We start from the raw sequence: 18,472 nt of genomic DNA, 5'->3' as shown, positions 1-18,472 counted from the left end.
ACATGACAGGTGGTTACTCTTAACCCAGTCATCTAGAGCCAACAGGAGAGGTGGTTACTCTTAACCCAGTCATCTAGAGCCAACAGGACAGGTGGTTACTCTTAACCCAGTCATCTAGAGCCAACAGGACAGGTGGTTACTCTTAACCCAGTCATCTAGAGCCAACAGGACAGGTGGTTACTCTTAACCCAGTCATCTAGAGCAGTGTTTCTCAACTGGTGGGTCGCGACCCAAAAGTGGGTCGCGGGGTCATTTTGATTGGGTCGCGGATGTGTGTGTAAAAAAAAAAAAAAAAAAAAAAAAATATTTAATTTGAATTTTTTTGTTTATATATATATAATTTTTTTTGCTACCTATCTTTGTGGAAGTGGCTTAAGACAAAGCAGAGGAACAGATTGGACATTGAGCATGACCTCAGAGTTGCTTTGTCTACCATCACCCCAGACTGCTAAGAAGGATATATTATTTATTATTATTATTTTATTTCATTGTGTTTTTAGCCCTAGTTGCACTTTTGTTGCAACCCCAGTTATCCCATTAGTTCCCCCAAACTTAGGTCTGTTATGTTAAGCTAATAAATCTGCTAAGAAGCATATATTATTTATTATTATTTTATTTCATTGGGTTTTTAGCCCTAGTTGCACTTTTCATGTTTTTAACAATGCATGAAAGATTGTGTATTACTGCAAAAAAAATAAAAAATCACAGTGGTTAAGAAATTTGGGTCGCGACTTAATGACTAAGGAAAATGTTGGGTCCCGAGGCTAGACCAGTTGAGAACCACTGATCTAGAGCCAACAGGACAGGTGGTTACTCTTAACCCAGTCATCTAGAACAAATGGCTAAACTGTGACATTTTCTTTTTCAAGTTGTGCCCCTATGCTTAATGTTTTTCACTAATGGCAGGCTTATTTATCTTTCTTTCAATAATATATGGTTAGGTTCATATGACAAACAAGTGTATTTAAGGCATAGGGATAGGTATAAACAACAATACAATAGTTCTAGTTTACAATGTGGATGCAGTGAGTGCAAAGTGGCAGGAGGAGCAATGATAAATATAGCTCTAGAGACTATTAACAATCACAGAATGGGTGTAGTCAAGTGTGTGCGAATCAGCTGCAGACAAGAAAATCGAAATAGCACTAAATTACTAGAAGTCTGGATAGTGACAGTATAACAATCACAGTGTGGTTGTAGTGTGTGCAAGGTGACAGCAGAAACACACAGGCCGTTACGTTATTTGTTCATGAGCCCTGCTGGTCCGAGCCCTTAGACTACGGCGCCGTTTACAGTCCGTCGTTGGGGCCTTTGATAATCCTGCGGGCTTTGCTGACACACCATCTGTTGTCATGTCCTGGGTGGAGGGAAACTCACATCTGCTGATGCTCTGGGCGAACAGTACGAACAGTACGACCCTCGGTAGTGATGCACGATTACTTTTGCTTTGTGGGAATTTGAAATGAGTTATTATTTGTGTGCTTATGTTCACATCTATCTTGTTTTGTCTGATTATAACCCTTGTTTTTATTCGTTTTTCTTTGAACTTCTACTTTGTATGTTGTATGTTTTGTAAGTCAGACCCCAGGTAGACTAGTCGGCACTCTTTGCATCAACTAATGGGGATCCTAATAAACTAAACTAAACTATACCTGTATATATAACTGAAATCCAATCCACATATTAGATCAAAACAAAACAAAGCGCAGTACCATGCTGTCATCTTTTGCTTAGAGGTTGCTGTTTGACAACACACATATCAACATTAAAATCTCAACTGAAAACCCATCTGTTCAAACTAGCATATTCACTGTACTGGTCCAGACACTGAACAGAAACTGCTATCTCTGTCTCTCCTCTCCCAGCTATTGCTTTCATTCTGACCGGTGAGCTTTTTGAACAATCATACCGACCCGCGGCCTTCATGATCGGTGGAGTTCTGACCTGGCTCTCCAACTTCATAGTGGGACTGGTGTTCCCTTACATTCAGGTGTGTGTGCGTCGGATTTGGGTATATTGTAGCGATGGGCATTTCAACTAATTGAATAGTCGAGTGCTCTTAACACGTAAAAAAACAAGAACACATTAACTCATTCAGCGCCGGAGGCCTAGAGCATCTTAGTTCCTATCACGCCAACGCTCTAAAAGATAGGAATAGGTGGCAGTGTTTGCAGGGCTATATATTCTATATTATAGCTATGGATACAATACTATGGCACATTTGACATCAACTATCTATCGTTCAATATGTGAAAAAGAATAAATGTTTTCGTCAATACGTTTGCGTGTTATACCGTGGTGAATATAAGTATAGTTTTAGAGTGATCCTGTCTAATCCCAGAAAACTACGATATGCAGCAAAACATGAATTTCACTAAAAGCGGGGCCATTTCTCGCCTGGACACGCTACTATTTCCAAATCAAATGTATATAATAGGTATTATGTTTCCTCATGAATGCATGAAAGGGGGGGGGGGGGGTAGTTTTTTTTATGCTTTGATCGTCACCAACAGCATACGTTGTGGAGTAACGTTACACGTGAAATCATAGCTGGATCAAAGCAGGATTGATATAATTTAATCCTTACCTTCACTAGGAGGTACCCCAAAAAGAATAATCCAATTGTCTGATCGCGAGTCCAAGTACTGGTGTCCATCGTGTCGCCAACATAATCCACCACAACAGATGCATCAGTGGCATTTGACGCTTCTCAATGTGATCGGGATACCCGCTCGCCTCGCCTAACAGAGAAAAGTGCGCCTGGAGACATTTGATAGTTGCACAGGCCAAGATATAAGGTTTCAAAGGGTGCTCGATACTGCCACCTGGGAGGATGCGGCTGGTATTTGCACTTTGGCATTCTCAGGATGATTCCGCATGTTAACCCCGAGTAACCCGACTATACTCGGGTCTGGCGCTGAGCGGTCGGCAAGATAACCCGACTATCCTCGGGTCTGGCGCTGATTGAGTTAAAAAAAATTATTAGCACGTGTGTGAAATTTGTATTGTGACTAACCTTGATGTGTGAACGATAGTACAGTAGTAGATTGTGTATTTCATTACTGTTAGTTACCACATCAAAATTGTAATCTGTAACATATTCTGTTTTCTTGATAACATAATGATAATGTATGTGTTCCTGGTGATCTGTGTGGTGTATTGTGTTTGCTCAGGAAGTCCTGCAGACCTACTGTATGTGTTCCTGGTGTTTCTGATGATCTGTGTGGTGTATTGTGTTCATGCAGGAGGCACTGCAGACCTATGTGTTCCTGGTGTTCACGGTGATCTGCTTGCTGTGCGCCATCTATCTCTTCATCGTCCTCCCAGAGACCAAAAACAAGACCTTTGTAGAGATCAGCCACAGCTTTGCTAAGAGAAACAACTTCCCTGACCGAGCAGGACCTGGATCTAACCAGGTTGATGGAGAAATCGGCAATGTTGGACAAACTTCTGTATCATCTGTGTAATTTGGTACCATCCTGTACCGTCGATTCAAATTCATATAAAACGTTCAGACTAGATGTTGCAGATCAAATATGACTCCAGATCCAGCAATAGCATGGCAATCGTATCGTTAAAAATGTAAACATTTTAGGTTCAACTTTAGGTAGAAAAGAGAAGAACCGCCATCTTGTACATGCACACGCAGGGGCGTAGCTGGGGGGGGGGGGGGGTAGCTTAGGATGATTCCAAGGGCCCAGCACTGGGGGGGGGCCCAACATTTTTTTTTTTTTTTTTTTTTTTAGACATCACTCAGGTGTATGATTGATGCTCTCATTGATACTGTTTGTTTCTGAAGTGTGTGTGTGTGTGTGTGTGTGTGTGTGTGTGTGTGTGTGTGTGTGTGTGTGAGATATATAGAGAGAGGGGGGGTGAGAGAGATGAGGAAGGGGCAAGAGAGAAAGAGAGCTGGGAGAGTGTGTGAGAGAGAGGGGGGGGGGGTGATTACTCAGCCCTTGTGTGGGTGAATGTAAGAAGTTCCTAACGTTTTCTTTCCCCTATTGTTTCATGCACACTTTATTCATTGTTTTAAATTATTATTTTCTTTTAAGTTATTTTGTGCATCACTCTGTTTTGAATTTGATGCAAATTTGCAATGCATGAGGGTCATCCTTTTGTGTTAAATGGCTGCATAAAGCAAGCATTTGTTGACTCGCATGTTGATAAGAGTATTAAAACTTGGAACTTGAAAAAGATCTGTTTAAGGTAGAAAAAAAAAGAGAAAAGAAATGTGATTCAGACTGTCCAGGTCCGCTCCCACCACAGAGCTTGCTTTTTTGACCAGTTTGTTTATTTTGTGTGTGTTGGTGTTGCCCCCCCAGCATACCACAGCGCAGAAGAGGGCACCAGCAACCACAGACTGGTAGAACATCTGCAGCAGTTTGCTGCAGACATTAAAAGACCTGAGCCTTCTCAGGAAGAACAGTCTGCTCTGTCCCTTCCTGTAGAGGGCCTCGATGTTGTTCGTCCAGTCCAGTTTACTATCACTTGACCCAGGGTTGTTCCCAGCCTAGTGCGACTCAAGGTTCTTTGGTAGACTATTGCATTGGTCCATTCATTGAAGATGAACACAATGCGACATCCTTTACTAGGCTCACCCACCAACAGTGCAGGTGCTGAACTGCTGATCCGAATGTATAGGTAAAAACCATATTATGCGTTTTCATGAATAAATAAATGTCGCGCGCTCGCATTAATTGGGGGCCCAATAATACTTTCTTTCATGGGGCCCAGAATCTACAGCTACGTCCCTGTGCACACGCACACGCACATGTACATGGACATGTTCTGTTTCAGAACTGAGAGGACTACTGTAGAATGAAGCTTATTTGGGTATAAAAACTCAAACAAAGTTTCCACCAAATCAGCCCTCTATTCATTGTTTACGGAGTTAGGACAGTTAGGACAGCCGAAACCCGTCCAATATTTCGCCGTCGACTAAAGACGCACTTCTTCAACCATTATCTGAAAAATAAATAAAAAGAATAAAAAAATAAAGAATCTAACCCTAACTAACCTTACTGTCATGCACTTGTCCTAATAAACTAACCTACACTCAGGAGTGTAAAAAGTATCTGGCTAAAAACACACTTGAGTAAAATTCAAAATGTTTCTAAAAAATATCCCTGCTTTCTAGCTTTCTACAGATAAAAGTAACGTTACAAAATGGATAAACCATTTGCACACAGAAAACGTGGTTACAATAGGCTTCACCATAGCCCTTAGGTACCTGTAGGTAGCAGCTAGGTTCCTTACCGGCACCAAAAAGAGAGAACACATTTCACTGGTTCTAGCCTCCCTACACTGGCTCCCACTTAGAATAGACTTCAGAATCCTCCTCTTGACCTGTAAGGCACAGCCCTATTCTATCCATTCTACAATCTGTTAATAAAAGTTTCAATCAATCAAATTTGATTGATTGAAAATTTGATTCACACACTGTTGTCTAAAATAGATCATCCTGAAACCAATCACATGCACCACTATCAATACCAATGCTAGATAACCTTTTTAAAAGCAGGTGATGATCAATTGTATCAAAGGCTTTTTGACATATTTATAAAGAGAGCAGCACAGTGTTTCCTCTTATTTAACCCTTGTGGCTTCCTAAGGATTGTGACACGCACTGGGCTTAAGAGATGAAATGATACATCATGTTTAAAGCCATATAATTTTAACTGTTTACTATTTTTAAAAAATGTTTTCCCCATGATTAACATTAATAGCCCAATCTCAAGATATCTGTAACAAATTACAAATATTTCCGAATTTTAACCACTTATATTTGTGTTCGTTTGATACCATGTCTGTTTTTATTGAAAAAAATTCATATTCATATCCATATTCATCATATTTCTATAAATTTTAGACACCATATTACAGCGTGTGAAAAATGGACAAAATTCCTGTGAGTAAGAATCTGCCATTATAAAAAAGAAAGGTTGACTATTTCGGTCAGAAATAGCGGTCAGAAATAGCCATTAGTAAGCGTTAGTAAGCACCGGTTATTACTAATCTATTACTAAAAGGTATGTATTGTATGTATTTTGAATGCCTGGTGTAATTATTCTGTTTATTTATCGATATATGATGTGAAAATGAGAGATTAGAGATAAAAAAAAATAAAAATGTAGACTTGCGGTTTTATGGCGGTTTTATGGCGGTTTTATTAACATGGAAGTGGATGGAGTAGAAAACATGACCAGGTCCCCCGTAGGTACTAAACACTATAACTATTTTTTTAGAGTGTTTCAAATTATAAGCTTTTGACACAATGAACATATATGTGAAATGAAGATATTTTCCCAATTTCATGAAATAATAATAAACACAGACACCGCTGTGCTCACACACACACACACACACAAAATATTTCAAAAAAGTAGTTTTCATGACCAGGGAGCCACAAGGGTAGCAGAAATTACATCATTAGTGTAATCAATGTGGTGGCTGAAACTGCTGTGATTGACTCTGAATCCAGATGGATGTGGACTTAGTATTGAGTGATTTTGCCAAGCAAGGCACCCTGGAAATAGGACAGCAGTTGTCCAAATGATCCCAAATGATCGTTTGTGCAGGGGAATCACCATGGCAGATTTCCAAACTAGAGGGAAACACAAAGTGGCAACAATGGAGATGTAAAAAAAAAAAGGAAAGGAAAAAAAAAAAGTGTCCTCCATTTTGGGCGGACCTCATTGTCCTCCATTGGGGCGCACCTCTGCATAGTTCTTAATCAGCTGAGAGATCCGGATCACTTTGATGTCACCTGGCTGTTTGTCATAGTCTGACCACAGATACTCAGCAGATAAGACTTTGGCGGGCTTGTTGTATAACAGATACCTATAGTCAGACAAACAGACAGACATATAGATTGATTAGATTACATATTACATGTATTGTCATTGCAAGCACTAGCATTAAAGTGGATCTAATGGTCTAGTTGTTATAAAGTTGAAGTTGGCTGCTTGACAAAGGACAAGCAGAAATTATTATTAGATTCAAAAATCTTTTTTTTTATTAAATGTATTGTCTCTAAGTAGCCTACAGAGTACAACCAAATTAAGTTGGCATCTACCCAGAGTGCAAAGTAGCAGTAAAGTGCATTGCAGTATACAGTATAACATGTGAATATGTGCAGTATATGAAGCTACAGAGTAAATACATTTACATTTAGTCATTTAGCTGACGCTTTTATCCAAAGCGACTTACAAGTTCTGTACGACAAGTCATCAGGAAGGGCACAACTCTATCAGCTGAGTAACAATGTTCATCAAAGTGTTGAGTGCTACAGTGTAGGTTAGTTTATTAGGACAAGTGCATGACAGTAAGGTTAGTTAGGGTTAGATATCTTAAAATCAGATAATGGTTGAAGAAGTGGGTCTTTAGTCGACGGTGAAAGATTGGACGTGATTCGGCTGTCCTAACTGGGGTGGGTAATTCATTCCACCATTGTGGGGCAAGGACTGAGAATAGGCGGCTTCTCCTTGATGACCCTCCCGGAGCTCGGATAGGAGTAGGTCTGAGGCGGCCAGAAGATGCAGAGCGTAGGGGTCTTGAGGGTGTGTAGTTGGAGACCATTGACCGGAGGTAGGAGGGAGCGGTTCCCTTTGCCGCACAGTATGCTAGGTCGAGGGCCTTGAAGCGGATTCGTGCAGCAATGGGGAGCCAGTGCAGGTCTCTAAGAAGTGGGGTGACATGGGCCGACTTCGGTAGGTTTGAGATCAGGCGGGCCGCTGCGTTCTGAATGAGTTGAAGAGGCTTGGTGGCAGTGGCCGGGAGGCCAGCGAGCAGTGCGTTGCAGTAGTCGAGGCGGGAGATGACTGTTGATTGGACGAGGAGTTGGGTGGCTTCTTTTGTCAGGAAGGGGCGGATCCTTCTGACGTTGCTCAGGAGGAATCTGCAGGTTCTGGTTGTCGCTGCGATGTGAGCAGAGAAGTTCAACTGGTTGTCGAGGACAACACCAAGGTTCTTGGCGGTCGGGCACGCGGTCATAGCTGCATTCTCGACTGTCACAAGTATCTCCGTTGTTTATGACCGACCTCTGCCTGAACTACCTGAACATTCTTATAATAAAATACCCGTATTTTGGGTTATACCAAGACCTGTCTGCATTGTCTCTGTGTCTGCATATTGGGTTCAACACGCTCAGCCGTGACATATACAGTGTGTACATTTACATTTACATTTAGTCATTTAGCTGACACTTTTATCCAAAGCGACTTACAAGTTCTGTACGACAGGTCATCAGGAAGGGCACAACTCTATCAGCTGAGTAACAATGTTCATCAAAGTGTTGAGTGCTACAGTGTAGGTTAGTATGTAACAAACTCAACAAGTCTTTTTAGAATCATTTCAGAGTTTAAAAATACATATTAGGTTGCTTTTATGACAACGTTTTACTGTTGTGGGGTTGCCCCATTGTATTGAATTGCACCTTGAATAACATAATGTATAAAGAAGTATAAAGATTTGAAAGTGAAGCATAGTAATTAGAAAGTGAAATGTAGTTATTAAGTGAAACACAATAATGAAGATGTGAAAGGGAAAAAGCTCTGAACTAGGGCTGTTGCTCAGTGTCCTCATGGTTTCCATGTCAAGGTAATCTTCTAGCCCAGTGGTTCTCAACCTTTTTACACCAAGTACCACCTGAGAACGTAGCTGGCTCTCCAAGTATGACCGACGTTAAAAAAACAGTCTATTCAACTATGCACAGTTCACACAGGGGCAAATGTATTCCTAATAACATTATTTATTGTTAACTTTTGTCAGACACAGCCACAATGTACAAAGGGGTAGCACTAGAACTAGCAAACTCTTCCACTGTATTTCAGCAAATGTACTTAATTCAAACATACTGGGGGGTCTGGGGGTCCCCCACCAGGATTTATTTGGTTACAAAGACTTAATTTCCTGCATTCTGGTGCAGGATTTTTATTTTATTTGCCCCTTTAAATGCCAGTGTTTGTGATGGGCATCACAAATTATTGTAAAAAAAACACACAAATAGTGAAATATTTTCAATATATCAAATGCAAAGTCGATTTTTCTGGGGGGGATTATTACAGGCTAGCATGTGTCAATGATTAGCAACAACACTGATGTTGATGGACAACAACTCTTTTTAGAAATGTGGGAGTATTTCATTTTTTATCTGACATTACAAAAATAATTTGAAATCTGGGGCTGAAGTTGAATAAAAGATGTATGACTGTTTAGACTCCATTACTCTCTGTCACAGTGATCTCCTGGTTGTTCCCCACCAGCAGGAGGCCCAAGTACCACCGGTGGTACGCGTACCACAGGTTGAGAACCACTGTTCTAGCGAGATATTTAATCCTTGCCCAATAACTTGATGGCCATGTTGTCCCTGGACATTTGCTGGTCTAATTCACAGCCCAAGGAATTCACCATACTTTTAGCATTAAAACCCATAGCCTTGGGCTTAAAGAGAGATATTTTGTGGTGGTTTATTGTTTCTAATGCTTTCTGGAGATCCAGTAAAAACCATTCCACAATAATTGCCTTTGTCCATTTCTTTTTTGATGTAGTCAGTCATATAAAGGAAGTACAATATGGTAATGAGGAAGGGCATAGTGGTACTTTACTTGTTGAGGTGACTCTCCTCCTGCCAAACTGCCTCAATCTTATTTTTGGCGTCAACCTCCGACTGCTCGTAACAGTACCTGGGGACAGAATGGCATTGGAACCTTACAGTCTCAATAGTTCCCAATGTGTCCTCACAAATTGCAAGATAATTAAATGGAACCACACCTTTTCGGGTTTGGACCATTTGTAGCGATCATTTGAAAGAAAAGTTAATAAATAAATGGTGCATTTATATAGCGTTTTTACACAAATCGCTTTACAATTTTGTTCCTCACATTCACCCATTCACACACCGATGGCGGAGGTTGTCTGGTAATCCGGAGGTTCCCAGTTTGATTCCCGCTCCTCCCAGACCGTGTGTCGAAGTGTCCTTGAGCAAGACACTTAAGCCCTAATTGCTCCCGATGAGCAGGTTGGCACCTCGCATGGTCGCCTCCGCCGTCGGTGTGTGAATGTGTGAGTGAACGGGTAATATGTGAGGAACAAATTGTAAAGCGCTTTGGATAAAAGCTGATATATAAATGCACCATTTACTATTTTAAGCCCATTGTACTCAGATGTTTGATAGATTACTCCTGCTGTATATACTGTACAATGAAGTGGAAACGATATGGTGACTTGACTTCAAAGGAGTTTGTTACCTGACCAGTTTGTACATGTCCTCCAGGTGGCCCCCCCAGACGGCTGCTGTGTAGTAGTAGTCCCCCTCTCCTGCAGGGATGTAGGCCTGGGACCGCTCACGCCGCTCATAAGGGAAGGAATCCCTAGCGAATCCCTAGAGGCATACAAATATATTTACAAAAATGTAAAGACTAACTAAAGAACTAAATAACTAAAACGACCAATACTACTACTACTATTACTACTACTACTACTACTACTACTACTACTACTACTACTACTACTACTACTACTACTACAACTACTACTACTACTACTACTACTACTACTACTACTACTACTACTACTACTACTACAACTACTACTACTACTTAGGGACGGGCGTGAGTAATTAATCGATTACTCGTAGCTATGAGAAAAATCTATCTTAAATTATTAATAATTGTTATGAAAAAAAAGAATATTTAAAAAATTATTATATATATTATTTGTTTCACATGTATAATAATAATAATAATAGATCAAATTTATATAGCGCCTTTCTAGAACCCAAGGTCGCTTACATGTATGTGTAAGATTATAACTGTTTGTTGGTTTCCTTAAACATATACGTGAATGAACCAAATTAAGTAAAAAAAAAAAAAAAAAAAAAAATTCAAATATATATATAGCTATATATATATATATTTTTTTTTTCATCCCCCCCCCCCCCCTTTTCGAGTAATACACGATCACTCGAGTATAGCATGCGATCAATCGATCTGGATTTTTCTTTAAAATGCCCATCCCTACTACTACTACTACTACTACTACTACTACAACTACTTATTAATAATTTATTATTTTAATTGTTTTTGCCTTTCTCTCTTTCCCTGCCGTCCCCCAATTTCTTTGTGTTATGCCAATTCCCTTTCTGGTCATTGCAAGGACTCCTCCAGCGCCTACTTTTCACCTGACAGCAAGGAGTTTCACTCGGAGAATGTAACGTGTCCACAGGTCCCCTCCCTGCTGAACAGGCACCACGACTGACCAGTAGGAGTCGCTGTTTTCAACTACCAGGACTCATACCCCACCAGCTTCCCACCCGACTGACCAAGCCAGAGGTACCGCTGACAGCTCATGGATTCTAACCCAGAGTCTCTACGCTACTCAGCCGCTCCACTACTACTACTTTTCAGTAAGGGATGATTAGGTGGCCTTGATGTCAGAGACCTGATTGGGAATTTGGCCAGGAATGTCGGGGAACCCCCTACTCTTTGCGATAGGTGTCCTGGGTTCTTTAACGACCGAGATTCAGTCAGGACTTAAGAATGCAGTTAATTGCTAGTAGTGGGTAATTGCTAAAGTAAAAATGCTTGTTGAATAATGAGAAAGACTGCATACAAAGGAGGTACTGTATGTGCCTTGCCTTGGCGAGCATGCGATTCTTGAGTCTGCACCTGTGTCATCAACGTCTATTATTACGCTCCATGAAGCACTGTTAGTATAAACCAGTAATTTTTATTTTATTTGACTGAATGCATGTTATTTGATCTGACGGGTAAAAAAACATGCCTATCCTTGTTTGTTTGAAAATGTTACAAGATCACTATATGGTAGATTAGCAAACACGCTCATTGTTATAGTTCAGGGAGCAAGCGAGACAACCAGGCTAATGCAAACCACCAGCGTAGCACCAGCTTGTTCTCCTCATCGTTGCTAATTGACCATGTTACACAAAAAGGCTACTCAATAACGATAACGAGAGTAAATGTAATGAATTACTTTCCACCTTCAAAATTGTGTACAACATGGGCTACTTCACCTGTGTGACTGACTACTATTGCTGCTACTGTCACTGGGACAAAACACAGATTGGGTCATTGGGACCAAATCGTATCAACTAGGTGTCCCTGGGACAAATTTAATTTCTTTGTATTTTTAGCATTTTTACAGCTTTTTTCATGTCACGCAGGACCGATGGAGGAGAGGGCGAGCGGGAGGAGATGTGGGGAAGACATGTGACAAATATCACCGGGAGCGGGAGGGCGAACCGGATGTAGGTGTGCGAGGCACTATGCGGTGCGCCACGCGGGGGCGCCCTCTGGGACTCATTTGTATCAGATGTGGATTGTTCTCTGGGTCCTTGACAAGAAAAAGTTTTGGAATGCCTTCTTGTAGAATAAGAGGTACACAAATGATAACAAAAACAACAATAATACTACTAATAATAATGATAATAACAACAATAATACTAATAGTAAGTAAGTAGAGATTAACTCATAATATGGATATTTTAGAACGACCTTGTAGTACCCACGATGAAGGACTGCAGACAGGCGGCTGAGAGATTCTGCGCCAAATCGGTCGTAGAAGACGCTGTCAATGTCCATCATGAAGAGATAGTCAGCCTCACCGCGGATCTGAGGAAAAGAACACAAGACGAGATTAGTCGAGATGATAAATTCAGATTTTCAGCTGCCTTTCTTTATTCAAACTAAAAAAAGAAAATGTCCCCAAAGGTCGTCTCTGCTTAGCCTTGTTATGAGTTCACCTGTATTCATGAGTATTAGCTGAGCCTGTTGATATCTTGGTCGGAAACTGTGGAGTATGTATGTATGTTCTAGATTTTGAATATGATTCAGCCGAAGGAGAAGAAGTCCTTGCTAGCGTGAAAGACACTTATAACAGGGGCGACAGTGGCGCAGGAGGTGGTCGTCTGGTAATCTGAAGGTTCCCAGGTTTGTTTCCCGCTCCTCCCGGGCAGCGTGTCGATGTGTCCTTGAGCAAGACACCTAATTGCTCCCGATGAGCAGATCGGCACCTAGCATGGTCGCCTCCGCCGTCGGTGTGTCATGTGGCGTCTCTACTTTTCGTAGCTCCATTTCTGCAGACCCCTCTCTGATTGGTTGAGCTCCATTTCTGCAGACCCCTCTCTGATTGGCCGAGCGTGCGCATGCGCATGAGCCGCGACAAGCGCCTCTAGCCAGGAATCGAAACTCCGTTAAGCTCCAGAGAGAGAGGCTGAAACCCCACAGTTCTTGCCTGACGGATGGGAGCCGAATCCCGGATCCGAGTTTTCTCATGAATACCCCCAAAACATGGAGGTCGCGAACGCAATTTATACGCATGGAAGTATTGATTACGCCATAACGAATCATTAAAAAAATATACCGTTAACTGGAATATGTTGTGTGTGCCTTTACACATATGTTGGATTATGTAATTGGTTTGTCATTAAAAACCAATAATAATCGCTCGCATCGCCGGCTTCGCTGACCAGAGCTCTCTCATTCAAAGTTTTAATTGCAGCCTGGAACATACATGTTTTGGAACAAATGTGTAACTAGACAGATATAACATTTATATTAATTAGCCCAGTTAATGCCTTAAGAGAAAGAGTCTGGTGGTCAATGTCGGATTGCTACGGAAATGTTGTGTCTTACTAATAATAACTAATTCCTTGGTCAATAGAAGTCTCTGTGATACTTTCTGAATATGATTTGGGAACATCAAATGGGCAGGGTTATAATAGAAGAAAGACAGTGTAAACAATATAATTAACTCTGAATATAATAATGAGGAAAAAGAAACAGGATACACAACAAGGTGCATGAGATGAGGTGGGGGAGTCATGTCATGGTACAGTTACAGTAAGTGGGGAGTGCGTCATGGTACAGTTACAGTAAGTGGGGAGTGTAAACACTAAACAGTGATTCAACCCCCCTCAATGTACAGTTTCTGACAGCTGGGCTGTGTTGAACTTGTCACGTGAAATAACGTTATGTGAATAAACCGCGAAATAACATAACGTTACAATGTACAGTTTCTGACAGCTGGCTGTGTTGTGAAATGTGCATAACGGCATGAATAAACCGCGAAGTCACGCGAAATAACGTTATACGCGAATCTGGTAGTACATTTCTTTTTATCTTCTTGATAATGATAACATTACATCCGCCTTTTACCGCGTGACGAGCTAAAACAATCAGAGGGGGGCTTCGCTCAACCAATCAGAGAGGGGTCTGCAGAAATGGAGCTCAACCAATCAGAGAGGGGTCTGCTGAAGCGTGTGAGTGAGTGGGTAGAATGTGAGGAACAGATTGTAAAGCGCTTTAGATAAAAGCTGCTATATGAATGCAGCCATTTATAACATTGGTGGCGATTGGATGGATAACAGGATGAACTCTACCGGACGATGGGATAGGAAAAGTGCAGAGAGACATTTCATCTGCGTGTGTTCCTGTGTGTCGCCCATCTCGCATGTGTGTCTGTGTTAATCATCTAATATGCATGACAAATAAAGACAGGCACACCTGTATAGGGAGGTGTAGTCTGACGTCACTGGTTGTTCCACCCGTATAGGGATTTATCATTGGGAAAATGGATTATCGGCTATTGTAACAATTCTGCCGCATGGACATTGGCAAGCTTTCCATTTTTGCACAAAATGAGTTCCCTTCTACCACTAACATTATAGTTTAAGCATTTTTGGTTGAAATAAAGGTAGTTATAAGGTTTTTAATGTCATAAAAAAAAAAAAATTACCAGTAGGCAGCCGCATCCTGTTAGGCCTAATCCCCATCACGGCCAGCTGATACCAAGCTAGCTAGCTAACGTTAACGTTACCCCGCTAAACGTACTAGACGTCAGCATTATGTCTACTGTCGTGAACCATTTAAAATCGGGGCATGTAGAGGAGTTTCGGGAACGAGTCAAATGTGCAGGTCCTCTTCTCAGACCTGTGGGGCAAGCACTGCACACGCATCATGCCGGCTAGCAAGCTAGCTAGCTACACGTCACGGCCCGTTGATACCACGATAACTAACGTTACAAGCTCAAAAACCTTATAACTACTACTACTGTCGTGTCCATAAGTTCCCTGGCAGAATACTTTGTTTGTGAGGACAAAAGTATACAAAGAGGAGAGAACCCTTTTAAATCGGGGCATGTTAGAGGAGTTTCGGGAATGCCGGCTAGCAAGCTAGCTAGCTACTAACGTCATGTAAAAAACAATAACGTTATAAACTATACACAATATGTACAACGAATCAATGATTTACATTAGTATTTACAGTGATTTAATATGCAGCGAAATGTTATACGATTTAAAATATAAATACAAATATGGTAACATGGTTGTTGCTTTTTAAAATGGTGGTTGGCTTTAGAGATGAATGGTTATGATCACCAGAGAGATACTAGCCACAGATTCAGGGTCAGTTATTTTCCCATTGTACGAATTGTTAAGCTTATGGAATGTAAGGGAAATCTGATCCTAGGTCTGTGACTAAAGGCAGGAGGCTACGCTGTGGTGACGTCAGTCAGCAGCGCCAAATAGCAGTGTAGTTTCCCAGCGAACTAAAACATAAACGTTGTAATTTTGCTACCTTTACGATTAATTGCGAATATTTTCATGTTGGGGGACCCTGATGGAAACAAGACAAACGTCTTTTTCAGGTCTGCATCCCCTTAACAATTGTGTGTATTGAGCCGTACTGTATTGTACCCATTCTGCAATCTGTTAAATAAAGTTTTCATTCATTCATTAATTCATTCAGCTATAGATTGTGGATAAATACGCACAGAAAGGTACACCATGCCAACGTTAATCCTTTATTTATCTAAAACGAGCCAATTTAGAAATGGTCAATGGGGAAATACATTAAGTGGAACAGAGGGTGGAACAGGAAAAAACGAAAATGACGTAACCACTACACCTCCCTATTGGCACTCAGCTAATTGGGTCTGTGTCTGTACCATCTTGGCCTGAGGCCGCGCCGGGGAGAGCCACAGGAAAAGCCTCTTTGTTCCGCGGCTGAACATTTTTCAAGGTGAGTGATTTGTTGGTATGATGACTGAGTGAACTAAACCCACAAGACTAGTCTATTCTCTCACAGACAAGTTTAACCCTTTCACTACCACACTACCAAAGGGTTAACCCTTTCACTGCGACAATACAGAAGGTTAACCCTTTCCCTACCACACTACAGCGTCTGTAGTGTGGTAGTGAAAGGTTAACCTTCTGTAGTGTGGTAGTGACAGGGTTAAACGATTTTGAGCGGGAGCCTTAATAAAGGAAAGGGTAACATCTGTGCACAAGTGTGTATGGGGTTAAATAGTTCCCCTTTAACGACGTATCGCAGACGACCTGAGAGACATATGGAGGACGATGGCAGATGCATTCGGTCTGTCCTTGTCAACTCGTAAAGTCAAACAGTTATCATGTGGTATATACAAGGTTATAGCGCTCGGGTGTGCTAGGTAGATCGTAAAGTCGGGACCAAGCAGATGCAAGGCAGCAGATTCAGCCATGATTATTCAACATTTCTTTCTTGATGCAGGTGGTTTAAGTGATTTTTTGGAATCTGGGATGTCAACATGAATGAATGAATGAATGAAAACTTTATTTAACAGATTGCAGAATGGGTACAATACAGTACGGCTCAATACATACAATTGTTAAGGGGATGCAGACCTGAGAAAGACGTTTGTCTTGTTTCCATCAGGGTCCCCCATTTTCAATTCATATAGACATATATGACATACATGACATACAGATAGTCAGTACTGCTACATCTATACATTTATGACATACCAGATTTGCAAATACAGTACTGTTTGTGATACAGAAGGAGTCAAGAAAAGGGAGTATATACATTTGACGTAGAAACTGTACATTGGAGGTTGGGTGGGGGGGGTTGGGTACATTGGGATATTGACAACCATACTGGGTAATTTACATTGGAGGTGGTTGGGGGGGGGGGGGGGGCGGGGGGCACACTGTATAAACAAGTAACACTGTACATTGAGGGGGGGGGGGGAGGAGACACTGTACAAACAAACACAATTGTACATTGAACTATTGACAAAACCATACTAGGTAAATGACTGTACATTGGAGGGGGTTGGAATGATTGGGTTAGGATATTTACAGGGGCCAGTGTTGAATTGCAGTCTCCCGTAGGTGTCCCTTGAGAGAGGTTTTGAAAGTGGGTAGTGATCCACATTCCTTTACAGCTTTGGGTAGGGCGTTCCACATTGATGTGGCATAATTGCGAAACGTGTTTAGTCCCTTATTTGAGCCGAATCTGGGTTTGACATGATTTGTGGAGCTCCCTCTGGTGTTGTGATCGTGGTATTCACTGACCTTTGGGAAGTATTTTGACATGTACATGGGTACCTTGGTCGTGTAGTGTATCTTGTAGACCAGGCCCATTGCAAGTTGTTGTACTCTGTCGTCTACTCTAAGCCATCCTAGGTTGTCGAAGTGGGCAGGGGTGAGGTGGGTTCTAGGAGTAAGGTCAAGCAGTAGTCTGACCAGTTTGTTTTGAGATGTTTGTAATTTTGTTTTTAGCGCCTTTGAGGTGCTTTGGTACCATGAGGTGCAAGCATAGTCGTAGTACCCCTGAATGAGTGCTCCTGCCAGAGTCTTCAGGGTGTTCTTGTTTACCAGAGAGGAGATCCGGTACAAGAATCGAGTTCGTTGGTTGACTTTTTTTATTACATTGGATGCCATTTTGTCACAGGAGAGATTAGCCTCTAGGATGGACCCCAGGTAGGTAATTTCATCTTTCCTTGTGACAATATTGTCACCCACTGTAACTGAGAAGCCGTCGGTCTTGCTGAGTTTGTTATTTGAACCGAAGAGAATGGACTCTGTTTTGCCCATGTGTAATGATAGTTTGTTATCAGCGAGCCATATGCAGATTCTGCCTAGTTCCGAGCTGAGGGTTTTTTCAACCTGTAACTTGTTCTTGTCAGAGACCAGCAGGGCTGAGTCGTCCGCAAACAGGAACAAGTTGCAGTCACAAGCTGACGACATGTCATTTGCATAAATTAGGAACAGTAGCGGTCCTAGTATGCTTCCTTGTGGAACACCACAGCTCACTGTGAGGGGGGGGGATAGGGTACCGTTTACCTCCACCATCTGTTCCCTCCCCTCAAGGTAGGATTGCATCCAGCTCACTGATAGACTATCAAAACCAATTGCTTTTAGCTTGTCAATCAGAATGGAGTGATTGACCGTGTCAAAGGCCTTTTGTAGGTCCAGCATGACCATGCCGCAGTATTTGCCTGCGTCCACCTCTTGTTTGATGTGGTCATTCAAATAGAGAAGGCATGTGTCAGTGGAGTGGGATGTTCTGAAGCCAGATTGGAATTCGTAGATTAGATTTTTTTCCGCTAGGTACTTTTCGACCTGTTCGTAGACTATTTTTTCCATGACTTTCGAGATGGAGGTGAGAATAGAAACAGGGCGGTAGTT

The 18,472-nt window shown here is 41.6% G+C and overlaps 2 protein-coding genes across 2 annotated transcripts in view; one reads left to right on the top strand and one right to left on the bottom strand.

Annotated features, from left to right (window-relative positions):
• The window catches only part of LOC311223415 (solute carrier family 2, facilitated glucose transporter member 9-like), a gene marked incomplete at both ends in the record, with an annotated part of 54,763 nt that extends 48,207 nt beyond the window's left edge, over nt 1-6,556 (top strand). The window contains 3 exons of the mRNA XM_084308203.1: nt 1,866-1,990; nt 3,246-3,437; nt 6,482-6,556. Of these exons, the coding sequence (XP_084164329.1) occupies nt 1,866-1,990; nt 3,246-3,437; nt 6,482-6,556 (392 nt within the window). The remainder of the gene's footprint in view (nt 1-1,865; nt 1,991-3,245; nt 3,438-6,481) is intronic.
• A 136-nt stretch (nt 6,557-6,692) lies between these two features.
• LOC311223414 (globoside alpha-1,3-N-acetylgalactosaminyltransferase 1-like) overlaps nt 6,693-18,472 on the bottom strand; it is a gene marked incomplete at both ends in the record, with an annotated part of 83,586 nt that continues 71,806 nt past the window's right edge. Inside the window, 4 exons of the mRNA XM_084308202.1 lie at nt 6,693-6,840; nt 9,606-9,683; nt 10,248-10,381; nt 12,513-12,629. Coding sequence (XP_084164328.1) covers nt 6,693-6,840; nt 9,606-9,683; nt 10,248-10,381; nt 12,513-12,629 — 477 coding nt within the window. The remainder of the gene's footprint in view (nt 6,841-9,605; nt 9,684-10,247; nt 10,382-12,512; nt 12,630-18,472) is intronic.

The sequence above is a fragment of the Notolepis coatsorum genome, assembly GCF_963971535.1.
Source record: "Notolepis coatsorum genome assembly, chromosome: 2".
NCBI classification, from domain to species: Eukaryota; Metazoa; Chordata; class Actinopteri; order Aulopiformes; family Paralepididae; genus Notolepis; species Notolepis coatsorum.
Note: the sequence above shows the minus strand (reverse complement) of the source record. Positions and strands in the feature narration are given on the sequence as shown.